At 42.7% G+C, this 27,139-nt stretch overlaps 1 protein-coding gene across 1 annotated transcript in view; it reads right to left on the bottom strand.

Moving 5' to 3' along the window:
• DCT (dopachrome tautomerase) overlaps positions 1 to 25,999 on the bottom strand; it is a 51,008-nt gene extending 25,009 nt beyond the window's left edge. The window contains exons 1-6 of the mRNA XM_056109970.1: positions 25,705 to 25,999; positions 14,792 to 15,091; positions 12,129 to 12,229; positions 11,835 to 12,001; positions 10,147 to 10,326; positions 7,693 to 7,828 (exon numbers count right to left, since the gene is read on the bottom strand). Of these exons, the coding sequence (XP_055965945.1) occupies positions 7,693 to 7,828; positions 10,147 to 10,326; positions 11,835 to 12,001; positions 12,129 to 12,229; positions 14,792 to 15,091; positions 25,705 to 25,999 (1,179 nt within the window). The remainder of the gene's footprint in view (positions 1 to 7,692; positions 7,829 to 10,146; positions 10,327 to 11,834; positions 12,002 to 12,128; positions 12,230 to 14,791; positions 15,092 to 25,704) is intronic.
• Between the last annotated feature and the right edge of the window lie 1,140 nt (positions 26,000 to 27,139).

Here is a 27,139-nt window from a genome sequence, read left to right as displayed (position 1 = left end):
CCTGTATACCACCAGGTGTGACCCAAAAAGAAAAAACAAGACACCAGAGAAGGTTGCCAAGAGCTGAGGGCTAAGATGAGAACCAAAAGAACCCCTAAAGGGGGAAGCACATCACAGACAGCAAAGAAGGCAGAAGGGTCACCAATAAACCCCCACTTTGGTAGAGGTGGACTCAATGGCCCACATTTTGACAGTCCCTGCATTTATTCCTACCACACCAAAATGGGGGGAGAAACACTTTTTAAGAAGAAATGCTCCATCAACTGCTTGGGATTCTTGAAGCTCTTACTTGTTATGAATTTGGACGCTGTCTCCAAAGCCCCCTCCACTTTCAGCACAGGTAAGCTGAAAACCACTGGGAACATCACCCTCTCCCTTTTTGTCTCTTCTCTTTCTCTTTCAGTACCCTGAGTGTTGTAAAAAACCATAAATCATCCTGGAACTATCTTTGCCGTTGTGCTGGACTTTGTAATTCGCCTTTGGCCACAACTGTCTGCCTTGCAGAAGACGGTAAGGACCCTTCACTAAGGTAGGCAAATGCAAAGCCAGCACATGATTCTCTAATTTTCTCCCACTGACTTCCATAAAACACATTGTTATTTTTTATGATAACACTTATATTGTCCTTGGCAGTTTGGAGAGCGTCTTCCTATTATCTGAGCTTATGATGAGTTGTTTTTAATGAGCGCAACACTTTCCCCTACACTAGATCAGGCCCTGGGGATGCGCTGGACGAAGAGAGAAACAGGCTCCACCGAGTTTAATGAGGCTCCCAAGGATATACAAGTCAGGGCTAAGTGCAGCTGATTTGATGTGTAATCGGTGCTCTTTGACTCTGCTGTGTGGGCTCCCAAAAATCCAGAAAACCATGCTGCTCTCAAGTGATGCTTTTAAGGAGCATTATGCTATGAACAGAATCCTCCCAATCCCCCAAATTCTTACATTGAAGGCCTAATTCCCAACGTAACTGTACTTGATTTTGCTTTTTTTAAAATTTTTTTGGGGGGTCACACCTGGCGATGCATAGGGGTTACTCCTGGCTCTGCACTCAGGAGTTACTTCTGGCGGTGCTCAGGGGACCATATAGGATGCTGGGAATCGAAACCAGGTCGGCCGCATGCAATGCAAACATCCTACCCGCTGTGCTATCTCTCCAGCCCCGCTTTTTTTAATTTAGGGGGCTTCCTAGAGGTTCTGGGACCACCAGGGCTATCCATGGCCATGATTGGGAGGCCTCGAGCCCTTTTTTTCTCCACAGGTCCAATGGGACTGCATTGTATATGGGACTTGTCCGAAGACAGCTAAGGCTACGTTGAAGTTGAAGGATGACTTATATGTGCCAGCAGGAGATAAGTGACTAAATCTGTTAAATATGCCTCTCTGTGATTCTTAGCTGGGAGTAAGGCAACAAGAAGATAATGTTTATATGGCTAGCAAAAAAAAAACAACAACAACAACAAAAAATCTATAGTGTCACTTAATACCTGCCTAAACAATAAAACTCATAAACAAGGGGTATTATAAAATACAAAACAAAAACAAAAACAAAAAACCTTATTTTTTAATAGGGTTTACAAACATATTTTAGATGATTTTCAGATAATATAAAAGTTGATATCGGGTTAGTTGTTGTTCACCTGTCCTAGCACATCTGTTACCTAAGATAGGGGCTTAATGTTGGTCTAAAAAAGTGTTATAGGGCCAGAGTGATAGCACAGTGGGTAGGGCATTTGCCTGGCACATGGCCAATCCGGGTTTGAGCCCCAGCATCTCATATGGTCCCCCAAGCACCACCAGGAGTAATTGCTGAGTGCAGAGCCAGGAGTAACCCCTGAGCAATGGAGCAATGCTGGGTTTGACCCAAAATGCAAAAAAAAAAAAAAGTGTTATATGTAGTGGCATTTACAAAATGTGCACACATATATAGAAATGTGTCTATATTCATAAAATGTGTTATGTGTATGATATTTGCTTAGATAAGTTAAATATTTACAATAAGAATATGTAAGATTTATGTATAAAATCTTTGAGATTATAAGATTAGTGTCCTTGTAAGAAAATTCCTCAGAGCATTTCACCTTTCTCTTTTCCTCCACCAGGTGAGACACCTGCCTCAGGAAGGCTGTCTGCAAGCAAGGAAGAGGAGAACTCATGAGAATCGAGCCAGTCCTTCATCTTAGATGTCTTGGCCTCCAGAATTATGAGAGATGAGTTTGTTGTTTAAGCTTCAGAATGTGACCTATTTTGTTATATCTAAAATGTAATGCTTTCAGGGCTGGAGCAATAGCACAGTGGGTAGGGCGTTTGCCTTGCATGCGGCTGACCCGGGTTCGATTCCCAGCATCCCATATGGTCCCCTGAGCACCGCTAGGGGTAATTTCTGAGCGCAGAGCCAGGAGTAACCCCTGTGCATTGCTGGGTGTGACCCCCCCAAAAAAGTAAAATGTAATGCTTTAATTAAAAATTAAATTAAAATAAAATGTACCAGAACAAAATTCATTCTTATAATTTCTCTAACACCAATGATCCAAAATATAAATGCTGGGGCGATAATACAGCAGAGAGGGCGTTTGCCTTGTAGGTGGCTGACCTGGGTTCACTCCCTGGCATCCCATATGGTCCCCTGAGCAATGCCGTAAGTAATTCCTGAGTGCAGAGCCAGGAGAAAGTCTTGAGCACTGCTGGGTGTGACCCCAAAAAGTCTAAATAAATAAGTAAATAACAAAATATAAATTCTGAAGACAGTGTGAAAATAGTGGATGGGAGAGACCAGAGTAGAGTGTGTAAGGCACGTGCCTCACGGGTTTGATCCAGGGCATCTCAATGTCCCCTGAATCCCACCAGGAGTAATGCCAAAGCACAGAGTCAGGAGTAAACACTGATCACTGCTGGGTATGCTATCCCTGCACACACATGCACACACACACACACATACACACAGAGAGAAGAGAGAGAGAGAGAGAGAGAGAGAGAGAGAGAGAGAGAGAGAGAGAGAGAGAGAGAGAATAGTGAACGGTACTAAGGGTCTATCCAACAGAGATATTGTTAGGGATCAGCAGCTGAAACATGAGTGTAGGTATTGTCTAAAGTTATTGTCTATTTGGTGAACTATATTTGAAAAAAAGAAGGGGGGAAAGTCCCTGATATTCAGGAGGGTCCCTGGGATTATCTGCGAGGATTAAGGCAGTCTATTGGACATAAACAATTTCATGGAACCTCAACATTAAACAAGGTAATTCTGTGACTCTGATTGATCATGACAAAAACAAGGCCACTCCATAGTCAGACAAAATATGAACATTGTGTAACCTCAAAATCCCCAATACAAACAGTAGCCCTTTCTGATGATGGCAGCACTTTGCCCATTGTAATACACTTGTCCTGTAGGGAGCAATTCCTAGGGTGGAGGCTGGAGCGATAGCACAGCCAGAAGGGCACTTGTCTTACACACAGCTGACTTGGATTCGGTTCCTGCCATCCTATATGGTTGCCAGAGACAGCCAGGAGTGAACCCTGAGCACCACTGGATGCCCCAAAAGAAAAAAATTGAATTTCTAAGGTATCCAATCACATATTACCCCTGATTCCTCAACCCCAAGTCCAAATTAGCTAGACCAGTCTCAAATCATTTCAGTCTTTTCCAATACCTGAGGCACTTCCCATTCCACAGCAACAATGAGCAGTAACCAGCTGTGTTTCACCATAGGGGCTTCTCCAGGGTCTTTGTCTAAGGGGCATTGACCAAAGCAACCCAGGACCATATGATCTTGCCTTGTATTTCCTCCATCACATTTGTCTCAAGAGCCCCTCTAGACAATATGTTTGTCTTTTGGGCTACATCCATAGGTGCTCAGAGCATACACCTGGCTCTGTGCTCGGGGATCACTTCCCGCAGAGTTTGGCCTGAGACCATATTTGGTCCTGGAATCAAACCCGAGTCTGCCACTCCTAAGCAAATATATTTTAAAAAAGCTAATAAACCTTGTATTAAAGCTAATAAAACTTTGAATTCTAAAATTTACAGTCCCACGGCCAAGTGCTCTTGTGTTTTTCCTTTGTCTTAAACTGAGATAGAAATCAGACTGGGGGTCAGAGCGATAGTACAGCGGGTAGAGCAATTGCCTTGCATGCAGCTAACCTGAATTTGATTCCCAGCATCCCATATGGTCCCCCAAGCACTGCCAGGAATAATTCCTTACTGCAGAGCCAGGAGTAAACCCTGAGCACTGCTGAGTGTGACCCCCCCAAAAAAAAATCATACTGAAATATATCAAGAGAGTTAGTAACCCTTTGGATTAGGTGGTGGTGGCAGTGGAGGTGACAGGGATCTCGCTTGCCATGCAAACAGCACATTTGGCCCAGAGCCTCACACATGCAAGGCACGCTCCCACCCACTGACCCATATCCTCTGGGTCCCACCAGATGGAATTCTAATAACTATGAAGGTCGTTCCTCATCACCAACAACCCTCTAGACGTGGTTACCCCTCTCAGGGCCGCAAAGCCTGCTAACAAATTCAACAACCTCAAATGTGACTTTCGTGTTAAAGGCATTGGTGGCTCTATCTGTCCATCCTTTCCCCGCTCTCCTCTCTTCTGTTTAACAGAAGTTTTCTTTCCTGTAAGGGAATCACAAATACTTGTGTGTTCTGGGTTCACTCACTAACCCTCTACCTCGCCTTTTATGCACAAAATGTGAGGAACATTTGACCTCAGTCTGGCCAATCAGAAAACCTTATTCCCTTTGGCCACACTGATTGGCTTGTAGTAGGCAGGTAACCCAGGTGCTGGGATGGAAGCAGCGATTTTTTTTTCTGCCAAGTCCCGAGCTGATTGCTAGCACCCCTGAGCTGCCAACGGCCACCTCAGCTTCCATGCTGAAGCTGCTGTGTACATAAAGACTGAGACAGAGAGCTGACATCTGTACCCTCAGATTTAGTAGTGCCCAAAGTCAACTGCACTTCCAAGACCCTCTGTAATTTAATATTTAACTAGTTAATTTTTTAATCCCTAGTTAGCTCAAGTGGAATTTCTATTGATTTATCAACAAAAGGAAATCATTGAATATACCTAAAGTTTTTCAAACAAACCAAATCTCGTCTATGCCATCAGCATCCCAGGTTCTCTTTTTTTTATTATTAATTTTTAATTATATTTTATGGTTTTTTTAATTGAGTCACTGTGAGATACACATTTATAAAGCTGTTTATGATCAGGTTTCAGCCATATTATGATCCAACACCCATCCCTCGCTATGTCCATTTCCCACCACCAATGAGGACAGTAGACTCCTGCAGCTGGGGTGGGTCGTGGTCCTGTGTCCCTGTCCCCTCTCCAATAAACTTATGGCTAGGCTGCATGCAACTGTGAACATAGGAACAAATTCTGATCAACTCAGACATTTTTTGACAAGTCATCACAGAAGGAATAAAGGACATGAGGGGAGGGGGCACCACTCTCTTTTCCGACTAGTGTTTTGGATGGAAGAGACTCTCCAGAGAGGACACTAAGATATATGAATAGCAAGCAAGTGAAGCTCCTCTATAGTCAGAATATTATATGGGGAATATTATAAAAGTAAAAGTAAAAAGTAAAGGCCCTCCATTGATCATCGATTTGCTCGAGCGGGCCCAGTAACGTCTCCATTGGAGATTTTGTTGTTACTGTGTCTGGCATATGGAATACGTCACGGGGAGCATAATACTGTGAAGAGAGACTTGGGGAACAACCAGTGAAAGAGAGAGACTCTGCCATGTCCCAAGTGCCAAGTGGTTGTATTTTCTAGATTCTTACACCTCCTCCATGTAAGAACTCTTGTACCTGCTCATGTTTTCCAGCTCACCACCCATTTTCAACCCAACTCAACTTACCAATGGAAAATCTCTTCTCAGTATTCTAATTCATGATAATGTATGCTAAAGTAGTAAATCATTTCTAATTCCTTATGCTAATTTATGAGTACATCCCTGGAATCCAAGCTCCTGTCTAGGGTCAGAGTTGTCCCGTCTCTGATGCATGGGTTTCTGATGAGAAACTTCAAATGTTATCCAACCACTGCGGTGGTATAGATTAAAATTTATTTCTATATGCATCCATCTCATTGTTCAACCAAAGAATAAAACGCATACACCAAATCTTAGTCTTATTGAGAATCAAATATATGCAACTGCAGATAGTCACCTCAGCACCATATCAAACAGTAAACTCTGAACACTGCTGGGAGTGGCATAAAAATCCATAAAAGCCCCCAAATTGATAAACATAAATTTTAAGTATATGCATATATATCCCTCATGCTATGCACATCAATTTCCCTTTATTATTAACAACTTGTATTGCTATCCTACATATATTTCTATCAGCCAGTATTGATATGTCCTTAACTAAGTCATTCTGTATGTTTTTCAGTTTTATAGATTTAATGAAATGCATATTATATATCCACTAAGATAATATCAGAGTTTTTCCTAAAAGTCCCCAGTTGTGGTTGAATACAGATAACATTAAATTTAACATCTTAATCATTTTAGTAGTTTGTCTATTTATTGAATATTATATTTTTTCCAAGAATGCCATAAGGTTGGAATCATGCAAAATGTAGTCTTTCTAGACTCAGACTCATTCATTCAACAGTGTTCCTATTAAGGTTCCTCCATGTCAGTTTTGTTGCTTAAAAGTTTATTTACTTATTTATTTATTTATTTATTTTGCTTTTTGGGTCACACCCGGGGCTACTCCTGGCTCTTCACTCAGGAATAACTCCTGACGGTGCTCAGGGGACCATATGGGATGCTGGGAATCAAACCCGGGTTGGCCGCGTGCAAGGCAAATGCTCTACCCACTGTGCATTTGCTCCATCCCCAAAAGTTCATTTTTTAACATATTGTACTTGTTTGTTTTACCACTGAGTAATATTTTATTGTATGGGTGTACCACAGTTTATTTAATCATCTTTTGCAGGACACATTAACTTAGTGTTTCTGGCAATTATGAATAAAGTTACTATAAATATGAGTTAGGGTTTGTGTGGACATAGTTTTCAACTCTTTTTTTGGGCAAAATACTAAGAGCAAAATTGCTAGATTGTATAACCAGACTACTTTTAAGTTTGTAAGAAACTGCTGAAGTGGCTGTATCATTTTTGCATTCACGCCAGTACAATATGAGAATTTCTGTTGCTCTACAGTTCTAGTATTTGCTATTTTCAGTGTTGTGGATTTTAGCCATTCTACTAGGTGTGTTGTATTCTGTCAGCATTGTTTGAATTGCAGTTACTCAGTGATAAATCATGCTGAATATCATTTCATATGCTTATTTGCCATCTATATATTTCTTCTTGAGAAATTTCCGTTTAGATCTTTTGCCCCCATTTCCTACTAATTATTTTTGTTTTGTCAGGGCTGGAGCAATAGCACAGTGACTAGGGCGTTTGCCTTGCACGCAGCTCACCCGGGTTTGATTTCTCCGCCCCTTTCAGAGAGCCCGGCAAGCTACCAAGAGTATCTCGCCTGCTCGGCAAAGCCTGGCAAGCTACTCATGATGTATCTGATATGCCAAAAACAGTAACAAGTCTCACAATTTGTTGTGAGATGTTACTGGTGCCCGCTCAAGCAAATCGATGAACAACGGGAGGACAGTGCTACAGTGCTATTATCTAGAAAATTGTTGGACTATTCTAAGTCTTTGAACCTACCACAAAAATGGGGTCGTTGGCAGCAGAGTGAGGCAAAGCATTTGTCCCATTCAAGAAGGAGTGAACCAAGTTATGAAGTCCCATGATCGGAGAGTCCAAAGTTCCATCCGCTTTATCAAACCCTTCCAGGGCATTCCTGAGAAAAATAAGTATGATAACAACAACAGTCAAGGATTTTTGGAGCTTTCTTCTTATTGTTCCCAGCCTAAACAACGGTCTTCTAAATTGAGACTGTGTGGGGACACAGAAAGCTTTGAAAAAGCCAATTAACTAGTAATTAAGTGATTAGTAACTAATGATCTTTTAAAAAGGGATATAGCTCTTCATCCACATGACTTGTGGACCTATTCATATAGATTCTTTTATGTGCAAGATGACAATTACACATCTTCTGAGCTCTCTTTCATGCAGACTAAATTTTTTCTACCAAAACTCAGTATCCCCAATTATGTGATCAGTAAATGTATTTCGAATTAACATAGAAACATAAAATATTTCTACAGCTTGACTGTGATCTATTCAGCATTCTAGATATATTCTCCAACTCCTTATCCTTCTCTTTTCTCCTCCCCACTTGCAAGAAATTCTAATTGCCCATACTCTAACTCAGTGATTCTCAAATTTAAGCATACATTGGAATCACTGGAGAAAAACACATATTTTATGCCCCACTTACAAAGTTTCTGATTCAGTGGGTAGAGACTGGATCCTAATAAGTTTTATTTCTCTTCAACTCCCAGATGACACCAATTATGGTGACCTCAGAACTACATTTGGAGAACCAGTTCCCTCACTCAAAACTTGATGGAATATACCTTGGATTAGTGACATTTTACAACAATAAAAACAAACAAAAAATATGTTGTTTTTCAAAATAATCTTGAATGTCATCTTGGACCTCCCCATAACCCTACACTGAGGTTCAACCCTACCATACACTCTGGAACCCAAAGGAGAAAGCAAGCTACACTTTAACAGTTACACTCTGTATTTGAGTTCAGTGGTGTGCCCCGCTGTATAATTTACATACAGTTAAGAAAGAATGGATTTTGTTTGGGAATCTGAGTCTATTTACCCTCTGCTGTTCTTGTTATTGGGTCACAGACAATGTATTCAGAGCTTATTCCTAGCTCTGCACTTAGAGATCGCACTGCACTGGATGTCTTGGGGACCAGATGGGGTTCTGGGGATTAAACCCAATTTATCTGTGTGTAAGGCAAGCAACCTACCTGCTATACTATCCCTCTTGCCCCTACTATTCTCTTTTGGAGCTCTATCCTTCTTTGTTTAAAATATTGTTCATATCAAAATAGCCATCTCATAATTTTTATTAGAGGGAGGAAATTGTTATATGATCTTTGAATTTCAATATTATAAGGTCACTGCTCTGTTATAATTTATAATTTGAGTTAAGTGTACACTTTGGGATCTCAACTTCTAATATCAATGTCTCTGGCTAATACATTTTTAAAAAGACAAAAAAGTACAGAGCTGGTTCAACATACTGAGTTAACTGTATCTATAATTCAAGATACTGAGCACATGACTCAAGTCAACCACATTTGAATTGGGAACTTACCGGACCCCAAAACCTAAATGGAAATGACTACTAAGCACAAAACTGGCAAGTTTTGAGTTCTGCTCTACCTAGAGTCCAAGTATTGCTGGGTGTGCTCCAACATTAAAAATAAATAAATGGATGACTCATTTATATAATAAATGAATGAAAAAGATAATTAAATATTTACTTCTGGTAGGGGTTGGAAACAACAACTAATGGTGTAGGAACTATATTCAGTGTCAGGGATTGAGCTGGGGTCAGCCATATACATGGCAAGTGCTTTAACCCTGTACTGGCTCCTTTATCCCTTAACTATTTTTAAGATACTATATTTAATGAGGTATGTTGATTCTGAAGACTATACCTGAATATATTTACAGAAATTACAGATACAAAAGTTGACTTTAAATAACTACATTAGAGGATAATTGTGATAGCACAGCGGTAGGGCATTTGCCTTGCACACAGCCAGCCCGGCTGAGCCAGGTTCGATTCCTCCGCCCCTCTTGGAGAGCCTGGCAAGCTACCGAGAGTATTCAATATGCCAAACACAGTAACAAGAAGTCTCACAATGGAGACGTTACTGGGCCCGCTTGAGCAAATCGATGAACAACGGGAGGACAGAGGATAATTAAAGCAATACCCCTTGTACAGGGTCTGGGGAGGTGTTGGACCACACCCAGATGTGCTCAGGCTTACACTCTTAGTTACAGTAAGTGGAGAATAACTTTCCCCATGAGGTCTTGATATCTTCTTTGGATCAAACCCCTCCCTCATTATGTTTTATAAATGCCTCCTGATATCTGAATTTCCTTCCCTTTCAAGATAATCACAGGCATGAATGTATAAAATACATTGTGAACCTCCAGATGAGCAGAGCTCAAAGAACCAACCTGAAGCTGAAAGTAGAGTTCTGGAAGAAAGGAGGATTGTCAAACTTCTGGAGAGACAAACAGTCTTGTATGTCTTTTGAGGTGGGCAATTTCTCACCGTTTCTTCCCACCTGGCTTCTTCTTAGCAAACCTTCATAGGTTCCATTACACAGTGTGACGCGTTGGTTGTAGTCATCTAAGCTAAGATTCACAAGAAGATTAAAAATACTATATCTACCCTACAGATTGAAAGAAAATATTTGCTCATCATTCATATGACAAAGAGCTAACATCTAAGATATTTAAAGCACTTGCAAAAATTAGAAATAACAAAAACAACAAAACAACTCCCCCCCCCACCCGCCAAATGGGAGAATTACTGAACAAACATTTCCCTAGTGAAGACATGCTGATGACCAACAGATATATGAAAAAATACTCTTTGTCACTTATCATCAGGGAAACATGAATAAAAATAACAGTTAGGTATTATCTCATACAGTGAGATTGGCATACATCCAAAAAAAGTAGAAAAAGCAATGCTAAAAAGGATATGGGAGAAAAGAAAGCCTTATTCACTACTAGTGGGAATGTTCAGCCTGTATAAAAAATAGTATGGAGATATCTCAAAAATTAAGAAATGAGCTACACATGACCCAGTTCTGCGTCATAAGAATGCTTCTTAGCATCTAGCCCAAAGTGTCAAAACCACTATTTTGAAGACTTTTGCACTCCTGTATTCACAGCAGCACTATTCACAAAAGGCAAGATCCAAAACAGCTCAAGTGCCCAAGAACAGGTAAGTAGATAGAGAAATTGAGATTGTTTTACACAGATGAGTAGATAAAGAAATTGAGAGAGACGAATACTGATGAGCTACAAGAGCAGATGAGATCTTGCTTTTTGCTTCAACCTGCATGGATCTAGAGAGTATCATGCTAAATGAAATAAGTCAGAGAAAGAAAGACAAATACTGGGCTCACATGCAGGATTTAAAGAAACAGAACAATGAAACAGATGATGTAAGCAAAGGCTTACTTAGAACTGACCTTACCAAGGGGAGAGGGTAGAAATGGACAGGATAGGAGGAGTCCTGTAAACTGTGGTAAAGAACTATTAGCACTATGGTACTGCTTATGGTGCATGACTGCCCAAACCTACCCTAACACTCTCTTACAAGCCAATGTTAGCTCAATTTTTTAAGTGAGAAAGAGAATAGAAAAAAATTGGGGGCAGGGCTGGAGCGATAGCACAGTGAGTAGGGCATTTGCCTTGCACACGGTCGACCCGGGTTTGATTCCCAATATCCCATACGGTCCCCTAAGCACTGCCAGGAGAAATTCCTGAGTGCATGAGCCAGGAGTGACCCCTGTGCTTTGCTGGGTGTGACCCAAAAAGCAAAAAAAAATTAAAATTACAATTAAAAAAGAAAGAAATATTGGGCAAAAGCAGGATCTACTCTTAGTTTTAAAGCAGTCTCCATGCTCACCATAGTATTCAGTTCCCAGATGTGATTTCCTATTTTTGTATTTCTTAAAATTTAGGGGCATCTTAGAATTTCTTAAAATCTCGCTGCCATCGTGAAAGTAATATTTAGAAATACAAACAGAACACAACATGTATTAGATGTTAAATGACGGGGCAACAGTCCACCTGTCGCACGTAAGCTATTATGATGTCTGGATCTTTGTAGAGTCACCAGCCATTACCTATTACAGACAATTTTCCAGTTGGAAAATCTGGAGTTCTGACTAATCAACATTGGATCATCTTCTCTTGGTGCTCCCAGCAGTTGGTCTGTACACACATCACACTCATTTCTCCCTGTGGCGAAGTTCCAGTAGGGCAGAGCAAAAGACTCATTACCTGTGAGTCGCTAAAGATAAAGAACACGCTGAGTCAATTTCATCTTTGTTGTCAGATACAATAAGAAAGCAAAGCCTGACCGGGGTCTTGATCATGAAGACAAAATCGGAAGAACTAAATATATGACTTAGGCTAACCTGGAGATCCCTTTCCAACCACAGCAAGTGGTACCGGTGCCAGGTAACGAAGGCAGGTCCTTGGTGAGAGAAATCAATAGCCTTGTATGGGCGCCCTGGTCCTAAAACAATCAGAAAAAAGATGGGAGATCATGGAATCAAATGTCTTCTATATTAAACTTTACTTATATGTGTCTGTAAATCCAATGTGTTCTTGATTTTTTGTTGAAAAAAAAATGCATTCTTGTCATTTATTTCTCTGAAAGCAACACTCAAAGAAACAAAACTGTTTTCAGGGACAACTTGCAACTTAAGGGTCTATTCTCCTTCAACGTTTGATTGCCAGAAGAATTCAGGTCACTTGAATACATTAAATTCTATAGCCAATTTGTAAGCAAACTTTCATTAAGATGAATTGAGTGTCCAAAGAAATAGCTCATTAAGACCTACATGAAATATAATTTTTAAAGGCATTTTCTAAACTCTTCTTATAAATGCACAAATTTATAAGGGAGAGCCTAATGAATAATAGAACAATATTGGCTGCATGCTTAGTCCTAATTCAGCATTTATAAAGCCAAAAAAGTACATACACAATTTTGCCTCAGCCATCCATCAGTTCCAACTGTTAGCTGACAAGCATGGTCTCTGAGACCAGAGGAAGAAAAATACATTCAAACCAATTTGGCTGGCCACTGGAACTGTCAATTTTCGTGAAAAGCTCTGGGAAATTTAATGACCTCCTTACTGCCTGTTCCATCCTTCTTTCCCCTTTGATAATGGCTCTGGATGGCTATGTGGAAACTTTAGCTAACTCGACTTCTCTTTTCAAGTACCTATAATAACTTGAGAGAGCGGCACACACATGAATATAAATTCAATTCCTCGAGACAACCAGGAACTATAGTTTTCTTTTTCCCTTTAGAGTCTACCCTCTCATAAAGCAAAAAATCTTCAGAGTGATTCCAGGAAAACAACAAAAAGTATATGAACCAGGAAAGTCCTGATAGATGGATAAAGATAGGCAGATACTCACCTGTGAGGCAAGTGTTAAAAGGTCTCACTAAGGAAAGAACGTTCCTGTTGATATTAGCCACATTATCTTTTTATGCTCTGAATAAACTAGACAGTGGTCTGAGGATATGAGCCTTTTTGTGGCAAGTATGACACTGTAATATTATATTCCTAAAACATTAATATTGGTGTTAATTTAATTGATGGTGCCTAGATAAAAATAAAGAAACCAAGTTTAGGGGGACAGAGAGGGTACAGTGAGTAGGGTGCTTGCCTTGCATGTGACCCACCTGGGTTGAATTCCCAGCATCCATTTGGTTCCCGAAGCACCATCGGGAGTGATGGAGTAAGTTTTGAGTGCAGAACCAGGAGTAAGCCCTGAGTACCACCAAAGTGTGACCCCCCCCAAAAAACAAAGAAAAAATAAAAGAAAAAAAAGAAAGAAATTTTTCTAAATAAAATGGTAAAGGAGGATTAAGTGCTGGGGGGGGGGGGTGGCATTGTAAACATAAAGGCTGATAATTTCAAAGGAGGGTGACAATTCCAGAGAGCATTTAATGTGCTCACGCATTTCACCCTTATCCCAAAGTTAAGTCCCCCAAATGAGCACAATATCAGGTAGAGGTGAGGACGGCTCACAGTCTCAATGTGTACAGGTGCTCCAGTCCTAAAATAGCTGGGGAGTGCCAGAGACTACACAACAATATTTCTGGTTCCATCCCAGAACCCAGCTGGGTTTCAATGGTTCAGAAGCAAAAATTCTGGCCCTATCTCTCCACGGGAAGGAAAACTGAAGCCAAAGTTACACCTACTACTTTAGTCAAATTCCTAATAGACAACCCCCCACCCCATTCCATGTCCTCCCTCGGCCCCAACTTTTGGAATCACGAAGGGTGGGTCATCATTTTGTCCAGCAATCAATATATTCCAATTTAAACGGCGCACCAGGAGGACTTCTACATGGCTGTGACTCAATTTTAGGTGCTTCCCTGATAATAGTACACCTGCCCAAAACGGAGGGTTCCCACAGTGCTGAGCACCCTACACGTGAGTTTAACAAGAGGTCACCTGCCAACACAACTTCTTTTACTGCACAAAGACATTTCTTAGCTTTGATCACATGTTCCATTAATCTCTCTCATTTGAAGATCAGAGGGGCATTCTTAGGTCAGATCAAGAATGTTTTGTTTCCCTAGAACCAAAAGGAATGTATCTCCACCTCAACTCTTGCCTTTGAGAATTAATAGCTTTATAGGCAAGAGATTAGACTATGAAACCCTACACTAAGTCCAGGAGATAACATTTTCTTTTCAACTTTTGAGACACACCCATCAACACTCAAGGGTCACTCCTGGCTCTACCCTCAGGAATTACTCCTGATGGTTTTCAGGAGACCATATGGGATGCTGAGGATCAAATCCAGGCCTGCCACATGCAAGGCAAGCTCTCTACCAGCTGTACTATGACTCTGGTCCTGTAATATCATTTTTGGAATGTCTGCAGCCCATGTCTAAGAAGACGCTGGTCCATAACTCCAGGCAGCATTGGCACAGGCTGCTTTTTATAAGCCTACTCCTTTCTTGAGATCAATTCACTTGTGTGAAATGATTCCCCTTGCCACCAATCCCCAGTCGATTGTCATCTGCCTTTAGCTCCTCAGAGACACCTACCCAACAGAGTATCTCTAACAGAGTAATAATGGAGCCACACGAAAAAATCGTAAATGCTGCAGTTGGCAATTTGTGGCTGGGTGCCCCCGGGCCCAAGCAAGCCCAGCCAGTGCTGCGTGGTGATCACATAGTCAGGGTGCACAGTGTTCTTGGCCAAGTCTAAGGCACTCAAGAACTGCTCCCTCTCTTGAAGGGTCAGGGAGTGGATATTCCGCCGAACCACTGGTGTCTTCCTCTGATCACAGTTGGAGCCTGTCCAGCCGAACTTGCAGTCTCCGCAGTTATAGCCAGCAAAGTTTCCTAGTGTTGAAAAAACAAGAATATAAAATGACAGAATGGGAGTCTAACACCCAAGGATAATACAGATAAGGGCCAGGAAGATCGCTCCATGACTTGGAAGCCAGCCTCACATGCTGGGGAAAAGGCAGCTGGGATGGATAAGGGATGACTAAGTGAATGATGCTTGGAGGGCTCGTTTGGGATGGGAGATGCATGCTGAAAGTAGACTATGGACCAAACATGATGACCACTTACTACATGTATTGCAAACCATAAAACCCAAAAGGAGAGAGAGAGAGTAAAAGGGAATGTGCCTGCCACAGAGGCAGGGGGATGAGGTGGGTATGGCGGAAGGGATACTGGGAACATTGGTGGTGGAGTTTGGGCACTGGTGGAGGAAAGGGTATTCAATCACTGTATGACTGAAATGTAATCATGAAAGTTTGTAAGTCTGTAATTGTATTTCATGGTATTCACTAAGTGTGTGTGTGTGTGTGTGTGTGTGTGTGTGTGTGTGTGTGTGTGGCCTAAGTGGATGGAGTTTGGAAGATGTTTCTAAATTTGAACCACTGGAATGGAAGAAAAGATGGTGGTGCTCTCTAGAGGTAATTAAAGTCAACTCAACTTCCTTTTCTGGGTCTCCTTCTAAAATGCTTGTCTTTCCCAGTGGACTGTAGGGATACAGAGTTACCTAGAAATCGTCCTAGCAAAGCAATAGAATAAGCCATGTTTTGCATGCTCTCCAAATCTGAACAAAGTCCCCACTAAACATCTGTGTGGAAGTCCTAATCCCCAATCCTTCTGCATACGACTGTCATTAAGAAATGGGGGAATAAAAGAAGTCATTCAAATTAACAATCAGGGCAGCTCTTGTCCAACACAGAGATTGGTGTTTAAGAAGTTGGGCACAGAGAGTTACCAGGGGAGATGAACACACAGGGAGAAGATAGTCAAGGCCCTGACGAACACTTCAGCCTAAGCAACTGCCACAGAATGTATTTCTGTTGATGCCCTGTCCTGTGGCACTTTGTAATGGGATCCCTGGACAAGAACACACTATCTCTCTGGGCCAGAGAGATAGTAAAGTGGATAAGGTGCTTGCCTTGCACATCGCTGACCCAGGTTCAATCCCTGGCACCCCATATGGTCCCCCAAGCACCTCCAGGAATGTTCCCTGAGCACAGATTGGGAAGTACAGTATCCCTTAGAAGTACAGAAGCATCCCTGAGCACAGATTGAGCACTGTGCCCACACCCCCTCCCCCCAAAAAAAAGCCAAGGAAGGAAAGAGAAATGACAAAAGAAAGAATGAGAAAAAGAAATAAAGAATGGGAGGAAGGAAGGAAGGAAGGAAGTGATGTAGACAGGTAGATAGGGAAAGGCCCTTGGCAATGAAACTTGGATTAACAAAGTTTCATGGAAGAAGAATTCTAGGACTGATCCACCTTGTGGATACAGAAAACAAAGACCCGATAAGACCATCAGTAGACCCTGAGGATATAAACTCCTTCCCCATGAAGTTCCTCAAATCCTCAGACCTCTGCCTTAATCTGATTAAAACGTGATCCAGCCCAAAGAAGACTCACCACTCCCAACCTCCCTGGTAACCTCCTCAGCAATAGACTTTTACCTTGGAAGAAGCTTCATGTGGCGGAAGGCTGGAGAAACCCTATAAAGGCCATCTTGAACAAAGGAAGGGCGAGCATATGCTGCCTGAGTTCATGGGCTGCTTGTGCCCATGTGGCCAAGCACATGTGGGCTGAGCACATGCGTCGCCCACATCTCCCCTCTTGAGATGTGTGCTTTCATGCTTTTGTGTCTAATGCTAGGATGTGTGTAGGGGCTCTCTCTCCACCCTTGGAGAAGCCCGTGTTCTCTCTTGAGTACGTTACTCTCTCACTCTCTCCCCCTCCACACCTGAAAATTCTCCAAATAAAATCCATTTCACTGCTTGTCTACTCCTGAAATTCCTTTCCGCGAGGTGAGACAAAAACCCAGTAACCCTGGGTCCCGGGCGGCAGAGGTGGTTGGGGAGAAAATGACCGTCTTTCTCCTCCCCACTTCACATAAGTCACCTGTGGGGCCCACCGATATAGGAAGGAAGGAAGGAAGGAAGGAAGGGAGGGAGGGAGGGAGGGAGGGAGGGAGGAAGGAGAAAGATAAGAGAGAAAGGGAGAGATAAAACCTCTCATGGATCACAGAGAGGCTCTGCCCTCCTCAACTTCCTGTCCCACCAGGGGCTGAGCAGCACCCGGATGTGGATGCTCTGAGTCCCACTGCCCCAGGGCACACATGAAAAGGCTGGCACAAAGCAGTGCATTGACTTGGAGAAGGAAAATGCTACGCACTAAGCAAAAGGCTAGGAACGGATGTAATAAGTGGATTTCCAGGCATTTGGGTGTAAGCGAATTTTCTTTTTTTTAAGCTGCTTCATTTCACAAAGGAGACAGGGTTAGGACAAAATCCACGGAGGCTGGCAGCTCTGTGAGGTGAACTGCATCCACAGTGGCAGGAAGTGCAAATCACTGCCTTGTTCCTGTCGGCAGCACGTGTCTCTGCTCCGTCAACCCCAGGAATGAGAACTAGGAGATCACACTCAACGCATTTTTCTGGTTGAATTCTAAAGCTTAATTTATTTGAACTTGGCCCTTGATTTTTTCCATATTTGAATATTGTTTTAGAGGAGATCTACCTCTCCTTTTGGTGTGGGTTAATTAAATATTGAAATTTTCATGAAATGTCAACATTATTCTACACATTAAAATATCTGAAATATTGTTGAGATGATACAGAGGGGAGGGTGCTTCCCTTGATGTGGCTAACCTGAGTTCTCTCCCCAGCATCCCATATAGTACCCTGGGTACGGTTCACCCTGCCCCCAAAAATATATCCAAAATATAGAAATGAAAGAGTATTACCATGCAGTCCTCCCAGGGGACCTGAAAAGTCAAGCAAAGCATTTAAGTGTCGGCCAACTCCATGCTCTCCTCTTTCTTTCCGGCTACCCAGGTCTTCTGATTGCTCACCCCTTCTGTCTACAACACTTTCCCTCACCATCTGCCTAAACTGCTCTTTGCCCTGGTCACCTACTTTTAAGTTTCACAATAGGTTCTGTATGAATCATCCTTGATTCATTCATCACATTGGGGTCAGTTGCTCTGTGTTTGCCCTCTGGTACTTTGCATCCGTCTTTCACTGACTTTATCCCAGTGCTTATAAACAGCTGCTTATAGCCACTACAGGCAGCTGTAAGACTGACCTTATACATGATGAATGTTTGTTGGATGAATGAAAGGCACATGAAGGAAGGCAGGGATTTGAGGAATAGTGCAGAGGTTAAGGCACTTGCCTTGCAACCCTGCTGACCCTGATTCAAATCCCTGGAGTAATACAAGTGGTCATTCCTGATACAAAAATAGGAATCCTCCAGGTGGGACTCCCCCAAAAGAAAAACATATAAAATCAAGCCAGCCCAATGTTCCCTATATAGATCTTATAGTTTTGTGAATTATCTTTCCATAAAGCTAAAATTACAAATATATATATTTAATAAAGACAACAAAGAAAGATAAAATACATAGTTGATGATTCTATAAATATAAATGTTCTTCCACTTTCTCCCTGTTCTTGTAGATTAGAAGGGAAATTGGGCCCTGTAAAATCATTCTGATAGATAATAAAAACAAAAATGGAAATGAAAATGTACTATGTGATAGAGTTACCTGGATCTCTAAAGGAAAACGAAATATTTTCAATACCATAAACACAAAATAATTAGCTTTGTACACATTGGTACTGTGTTTTGTGTGTGTGTGTGTGTTTGTGTTTGTTTGTTTTTTTTTTTTTCAAAAAGTACATGTTTTCATTTCTATGAAGCTAAAAGATTCTGCTTGTTTGGGGGCCATATCCAGTGGCAACTCCTAGCTCTGTGCTCAGGGGTCACTCCTGGTGGTATGCAGGGAAGCAAATGTGTTGCCAGGAGGGAACAGGAATTGACTGTGTTGACTGAATAGATGGTGAGGGGAAAATGTTATAGACAGAAGGGATAAACATTTAACCTCTGTACTATCTCTGGCCTCGTAGGCAAAGGACTTTTTGATGGTTAAACAAATTATTCTTAAAAACATCTTATGTAGAGCCAGAAAGATAGTATAGCGGGGGGCGGGGGGGGGTGGGGAAGAGGTCATTTGCCTTGCATACAGTGAACCCAAGTTCAATCTCCGGCATCCCATATGGTTCTCCAAACACTGCCAGGAGTGATACCTGAAAGCAGATTCTGGAGTAACCCCTGATTATTCCCAGGTATGACCCAAAAAAGCAAACAAAAAGAAATAGAAAAATAATTTGGTGCTTGAAGTGATAAATAGTAAAATGGGTACGGCACTTGCCTGTGTGTGGCTGATCTAGGTTCCAACTCCAGCACTTCGTATTATCCCCAGAGCCCAGTCAGGAGTGCTCCTTGAGCACAGAGCCAGGAGTAAGCCCTGAGCACTGCTGGGTGTGGCCCAAACCCCTCACCAAAAATCATCTCAAGTAGAAAGAATTCATTTCTAAGTAATTGACTATTCAGTATCTATGCTCTTTGTAGCACTCATTATACCTACCCTTGCATAGCCTAGTTACATTATACCTACTCTTACATAACCCATTTACATTATACCTACTCTTACATAACCCATTTATATTATACATACCCTTACACAGCCGGTACATTATACCTACATTTACATAGCCCAATTATCTCTATTTGCCGATTTCAATACTGTATAAAAACAGAAGTAAAAAATATTTAAAATTAAAGTCTATTTATCCCCAAACTGGAATCATGTTAGGGTTAAACATTAAAATTTACATTGTTTACTGGGGTGAAGCTATTAAATAAAAACTATGTACCATGTGTTTATTGAGCACCTATTATATCAGACAATTCTCAGGTACTTAGGCTTCATAAAGTTTGGATTCTTGATTTTCTCTTGCTATCATCCAAGTTCTCTGAAAATTTTTTATGATATCTTTTAAATATCCTTTCTTGAAACATGTCACTGATCATATCATCTGATGGCTTTTACAGGAAAAGGGTGTGCTTTTTGAACAGCCAGTATACATAAATCATGTGAAAAATATAAGAATGGAAACTTGGAGTCTGTGACCCGAGGAAAATGTATAGTCCCAACTCTATAATAGCAGAGCACTTCCTCTCTTTAAAATATCCAGAGATAGCACACCTACATTTTGTCATAATAAATCCAATGTATTTCTACATTTTAAGGCATAAAATTGGAGGCCCTCATTGAAATCAAGTAATTCATGACCACCTCATGCCTTGAGTTTGAAGATGCCTGCATATTTTTTGGCCACAGTTTTTCAGTTGCCAGGGAAGAAGATATTGCCAATAACCAATGATCTCCTTCATTCATCTATTCCACAATTAGTATACCAATTTTTAGCCCTTAAATGCAGGCCAGCACCAAGTTTTCCTCCTCTGGTGTTCCCACCACCTTATATGTAGCTAGATATCTTCTCACACTTGGTAAGTTTGAAGTTCCTCTCTCGGATCCTTCCTATTGAGAGAAGAGTTGCACTTCCCTGGGCTAATAGGAAAAACCAACCTGTTGAAAGAGCTTCATGCATATGATCTGGTCAAAGAAGGTTCTATATTAGCTGCTAGCACAATAAGCATTGCTAGAGATCAGTTATTAAGTCATTAAATATCCATTTTCATAGCTACCTTACTCACCCAGTATGTTGTGGATACTGTAAAACTCATGGTGAGAACTTTCCTCTCTTGGCACCTGAAGGTCCTTAACTTGTGTTAAATAAGCATGGGGGTGACAGGGTGGTGGAAGAATATATAAATAATGGAGTAAAAAGCAAAGACTTGAAGACAGAAATATAGAGAATGACCATTGCCTTGACCTAGAAGATATGAAGAACATGGAGTGATGAAATATAAATTCCAGTGTCACTTGGAAATAGAACAGAACAGACCAAGTACTATGAAGAACAAAGGAAAAAGGACAAATCGTGACTCAGAGACACTTCATCTAGAGGTTGAAATAAGTCCTCTCGTGTCTCACAAAACTAGAATTTTCCCCCCAAGAAATAATATGATCATCTTAATAAGCAGACCTGTGTCTGGGTTTGAGTTTAGTCCAATGCAGTCACTCAAAAATTCTTTTTTCCAGGGCCCGAGTGAGAGTCCAATGGGTAGGGCATTTGTCTTGCATGAAGCCAACTCGAGTTCAATCCCTGCATCTTTTAATGGTTCTCAAGAGCCATTAGTCGTAATTCCTGAGTGCAGAATTGCCAGGTGTGGCCCAAAAAGAAAAAAAAAATTCTTTTTCCAGCATGTCTCAAAGATAATCCAACAAAGCTCTGAAGTGAAGTCTCTGATTTTTATGCTTCTAAATCTGGTCTGAAGAGCAAATTTAGGGGGCAGGAATACAGAGTTCAAGGGGCTGGGTAAACACAATGCATTAGGAGTTCAGAGTTTGCTTCCTGGCAATGCATGGTACCCTGAGCAGTGCCATGAGCAATTCCGAGCATTAAATTGGAAATAACCCTCCACCCCACCCCATCCTCAGCAATGGGGGATGTGGTCCCCTAACCACACACACACAAAGAATGCATTAAAATGCTGAAGGCATTAGAAAAGTACGCAATAGAAGTCTAGCACATAAAATGTTTATTTCTTTAATTTAGATTTTATAGCAGTTTCTTGCTTCAATTTAATGTGGGTCAATTTTCCCCTATTTAAGCCACCAATAATGGCAACAAAAATTACGTTATCTTACTGGGAAATGGTGAGAGTAAAAAGAAGACTCCTAGATACTAATATATCTACCTCTGTGCTTTTGAGCAAAACTTAAATGTCAAAAGTCAAAATTCTGTACTTAGTTGGGACAGAGGCAAAAACGGAAAGAGTAAGAACTAAACCTTGCACGTTCTTACATGAACTGCATCAGCTTAACCTCAGAAGCTTATTAGACTAAATAAGCTTAAAGACCACCGATTAGTGACTTTACAAGGAGTTCTAAATAGCCTATTCCTTTTAATTAGAGATTCTATTATTTTAATAACAATACTTTATACTCACTCGGCGCCTTTCATCTACAGAGCTCAAAAGAATTTTACAAGTGTGGTTTCATCATTATACCCATTTCAGAGATTGGAAAATGGAGACATTTAGTCACTTGTACAAACAAGAACTTCTCAGCCAACTATTCCAAAACAATTGGGTGTGCACCTTTTTCCACACCCAGTCATGTGTCCACAGGTACAGCTGCAACTAGTCTATTATCAGAAACGCCGGTTGGCATGTACTGCCGTAAGGTGAATGGCACTTGCCCACATTGGCTGGAATTCAGCTTTTCCTGACAATTAAGTTCAGTGGTTTGGGACTCATTTCTTCCCCCAGAAAATAGAGACATTGTCTCTAGACAATAAGCACAAAATGCAGCCCCCTACTCTCGGATCTTCAGCTATTCATTAGGATAAAACAGGATTTTATCTTGTTGTTGTTGTTGTTGTTGTTGTTTTGTTTTGTTTGTTTTGTTTTCTGATGACACCAAAAAGCCCTCAGGGGCTACTCCTGGTTCAGTGCTCAGGGGTTTCTCTGTTTGGTGCTCAGGGGACCCTGTGGTGCTGGGCATCTAACTGGGGTAGGATGCATGAAAGGCAAGTTCCTTAACTTCCTATATCAATCTCTAACCCCCAGGTTAAAATCTTTTTACCAGCTTCAAGATTGCATAGACTTGAGACTGGAGCAATAGTACAGCAGGTTCAATCCCAGCACCCTATATCCAAGGCTGCCAGGAGTGATCCCTAGGCAGAGAACAGAAAAGAAGGAAGGAAGGAAGGAAGGAAGGAAGGAAGGAAGGAAGGAAGGAAGGAAGGAAGGAAGGAAGGAAGGAAGGAAGGGAGGGAGGGAGGGAGGGAGGGAGGGAGAAGGAAGGAAGCTCACTCCTACCTGACCCAGCCTGGAGCAATGGTTACTGTGCCAGTTTACTGATTTCCCAGCTCACTCACTGAGGACTCAGTGTCCTGAGATGACAATAAAAGGCTATCTCAGTGGTTCAAAGTGGAGCCATGCACTGCTGGGGTGGACAGAGCTATGACCGAAATAAGCCTAGAAAGATCAAACCATGGAGAGAAGGGAATTTTCCCTTTTTTTGAAGAATAGAAATTGCCATACTCAGAGAGTGGATCTCTGGGGAAGCCATGGCCCTGACCATTTCAGGAGGGAAGTGCTACATTCTGAGGAAGCTTTGTTTCCTTGGGTGAGATTATGGGCTTGTGACGTCCTGCCAACTGGACTTCACAGGCTAGACCGTGTTTCTCTGTTGGTCTCATAGATCAAGGGTGGTGTTCAGGCTCTACACCTGGAGGTGCTGGGGTGGGGGGGATGCAGTGCTGGGGTCAGAACCTAGGATCTCACATATCCACAGCCTGTGCTCGGTCCCTGAGCCCTATCCCCACCCCTCTAACCCCACCAAGTGCCTTTTCAGTATGTTTATTCTCCTTGAAACAGGGATCCCCTTTGAAACTTTGAAAGGGCAGTAGAACTCTCAGTTATTCTGACTTCTGGAGGAAGATTTACAGGCAATCCTCAGGATAGAAGGAATCATCCTTCCTTTCTGGCCTTTGTTTCTACAGTTCTCTAATCTTTCCATCTCAAAGAACAACTTGCTAGCCAGATAAAAAAAAATAAGAGTGTTCACGAATATTAGATTTCCTCATTTCTGTGCACCAAGGGTTCTATACAAAAAGGAGATTCCAGTCCATGAATCCCTATCACTGATTGAGCGAGAAAGACATGTTCCAGAAGAATTTCTGAGTCACAGCCAAACAAACTAGTCTCATGTAGTGTCCAATCCTAAATTGAATGAAATTCCTGCTTCTCACAAGACTAAAAGGTGCTGAGACTCTTTGAGGGAATGTCCCTAGAAGCAAAGATGCAATTTGTGTAGGAGAGGGGAGAGTAAATAGTCAAACATAGAGAACATATATTCAACATGTCTTAGATGGCCCAATTTGGTCATTTAGTGAATATCCAGGGGAAAAACGTAACAATTCCTTTGAACCATAAAATTAGCAACTGTGATCATAAATTTGATGAAAACTAGCTGAAAACTTTTTGTCTTCTTTTTTAAGCTTTTTTCCTCCCTTCCCTTCCCTTCCCTTTCCTTCCCTTCCCTTCCCTTCCCTTCCCTTCCCTTCCCTTTCCTTCCCTTCCCTTCCCTTCCCTTCCCTTCCCTTCCCTTCCTTTCCCTTCCCTTTGTGGCTATTGTTGATATTAGCACTGGGGATCCCTAATGTCAGGGCCACCAAGATTGTACTTGGTACATGGAGTGGTGCCAGGGATTTAACTCAGTGCCTGTTGGCTGCAAAGAAGCCATCTTCTGAGTCAGCCCCTGGCATCTCTGGTCAGTATACCATTTATAAGCCAGAACAAACCACTGTCATTCCTCTCAGCATTCAACATTTGAACATTCCCTTCATTTCTCCTATTGTACCCTGACCCAGCTCAATCATCAACTGAAAACACGAGAAAACAACAGGATTCAAAAAGCCAAATCTCTTGGGGCTGGAGCGATAGCACAGCGGGTAGGGCATTTGCCTTGCATGCAGCCAACATGGCTGATCCGGGTTCGATTCCCAGTATCCCATATGGTCCCCCGAGCACCGCCAGGAGTAATTCCTGAGTGCATGACCCAGGAGTAACCCCTGAGCATCGCCGGGTGTGACCCAAAAAGAAAAAAAAAAAGCCAAATCTCCAAAGTGGCCAGTCACACTACAACCGCGTCCAACATTCCAACTTGGCTGGCTGTGTTCTCTGGGCTCCAAAAGCCAACATCCTAGTAGGTTCTGAGTGATCAACTTCGCACTCACATCTGTGCCCCAGAGAGAGGCACAAGGCCAGAGGATTAGAGAAGGTTCTGGAGAGCCCCAGAAATGACCAACATGCAGAGATGTCAAAGGCCCAGGTAGTAAGAGAGTTTGAGATACATATATATATAAATATATATATATATATTTAAAAAAATAGAGATGGAAGGGGTCCCTGAATTCATTTGGAAATGCCCAGGTGAAACCCAGAAAAGAGTGGGAATTGCCTTCTAACCTTATTCCCCTGCTCAGAGAAATAGCTCCACCCTCCCACCTGGCACCATCGTTTGAATAAACAGATACCCTGCTGGACCTCTGCTCAGATCATTAGGAACACTGAGTCTAGGGTGACTGAACTCTCTCTACTGGCTTCCCCATGCCAAGCCCCCATACCCCCCACTCCGACAAGTGCAAACCCATTTCGGAAGGAGAGGGCGCCACACCCATCCTGAAAGGACTTTGCTCTGCCTTTCATGGCTGACTCTGATGCTCCTGAGCTTCCCTCTTTCCAGCCAACAAGCCAGTGGGCAGTTGGCATGAGTCCACGTAACCGGGTTTGACCCGGGCCGTCTTGAGTTAGCTTCCATCCGGGGAAGGAAGCAACCAAGTGACGGGCCTTACACAACCACAACCCCCAGTCAGTCAGGCCTGTCTTTCACCACCTGCTGCTCCAGAGAGTCTTCTGTATCCTTCCCGGCTGAAGTCCTCCCCACCATGCCCTGGGCACCGAGGTCCCTCACTTCTCACCTGTGCACTTGCAGGTCCACTGGAAGAATTTCCTGGGCCACTGCTCACGGTCATCCTGGTTGCGCAGGACGTAAGGTCCGCTCCAAGGTCGGGTGTCCACTTGCGCTTCCCTACACTGGCCCCGGCCCTGCTGAGTGCCGCAGGCATTGGTCAGTTCTGTGCCCAGTGGGGGGCAGCACCTCTTGGACAGCAGGCTATCCACGGTCATGCAGACCCGAGGGAACTGTGCCCAAGCTCCGGACAGGAGGCCACAGCCCAGACCAGCCAATAGAAGCCCCCACCCAAGGTGGCCCATGGTCTGCCACACCTCGAGCTGCTCTGCTGCTCTCTCCTATGCGCGTGCTCTTGATGCCTCAGGCTGGTCCTGTTTTTGATTTAGGGGGTGGGGGGCTTTTGCTTGGGGGAGGTATATTTCTGTGAGACCGTCTATCCGACCCCTCTGTACATTGAAAAAAAAATTCCCACAAAAATCCTAGCGTTCATGCATGTGCTCGTGGGTCCGAGTACATGTACAGACTCTTCTATGTGTGATTCAAACCACTAAAAGAAGTTTAATTCCATTAGCAGTACCTCCAACAGCCCAACTTAATGAGGGGAGAGCTTCTCCCCGCATACCCCCGTTAAATCAGGCTTTGTCTAATTGAGTTAATTTGCAGAGCGCCCCAGTCAAACTGCTTATTATGCTGGTATTTCTAAGCTCGCTCCTTCCCTCTTTCGCCCTTGACTTTAATTGCCTTGAACTCAGTTCAAAAGCCGAACACCGTGCTGCCTTTATTCTGACTGGCTTGCCAGGCCAGGGGGCCTTGTGGGGTTTGGGCAAGGGCTGGGAGAAGGCATCATTAGGGGGATTAGCGCTCCAGAAGGCCTCGGTGTTAGCACATGACCCAAAGGGCACAATGAAGCAGATCAAGTTTTCTGGCTTTGTTTCAAGGCGGGGGCAACACCGTCTTCATTATTTGAGCTCATGTGCTCCTGCCAAGCTTAACCTCAGACTTCCTAGGGAGTCAGCAGCGGCAGTGAAAGGCCCTTTGACAGACAAGCAAGCCGTGCTAACGACCATCCACTCCTGACTTGCTTGGGAGACCCCTGCGGGAGGTCACCCGCCCTCAGCAATAAAGAAACATTGACAGAGGCTGGTGGACAAAGAGCCGCTTTCTTCCCCAATTAGGGACCCCCTTCCCTGCAGATAACAACGCACTATTCTCCTCTTGGGCACATCTGGGCAGCAAATATTTTATTTTTAATTATTCATGGGACCATGATGCTGCCAGAAATGTAAGGCGGCTAGGATGTGATGGGGTGGGAAGCCGTGGGACCCTCTGGGGGGCGAACTTCCCAGTGTCACCTTTTGCCTTCTCTTCCCATCCTGCTTTGTCAGCTGCAGCCTCTAGGCCATGAGGGACCCTCCCCCACCCCCTCGCATGGGTGTCCTTTT

The sequence above is a fragment of the Sorex fumeus genome, unplaced genomic scaffold, assembly GCF_029834395.1.
Source record: "Sorex fumeus unplaced genomic scaffold, SorFum_2.1 ptg000008l, whole genome shotgun sequence".
NCBI lineage: Eukaryota > Metazoa > Chordata > Mammalia > Eulipotyphla > Soricidae > Sorex > Sorex fumeus.
The sequence above is the reverse complement of the archived record's forward strand: the minus strand, read 5'-3'. Positions and strand labels throughout refer to the sequence as shown.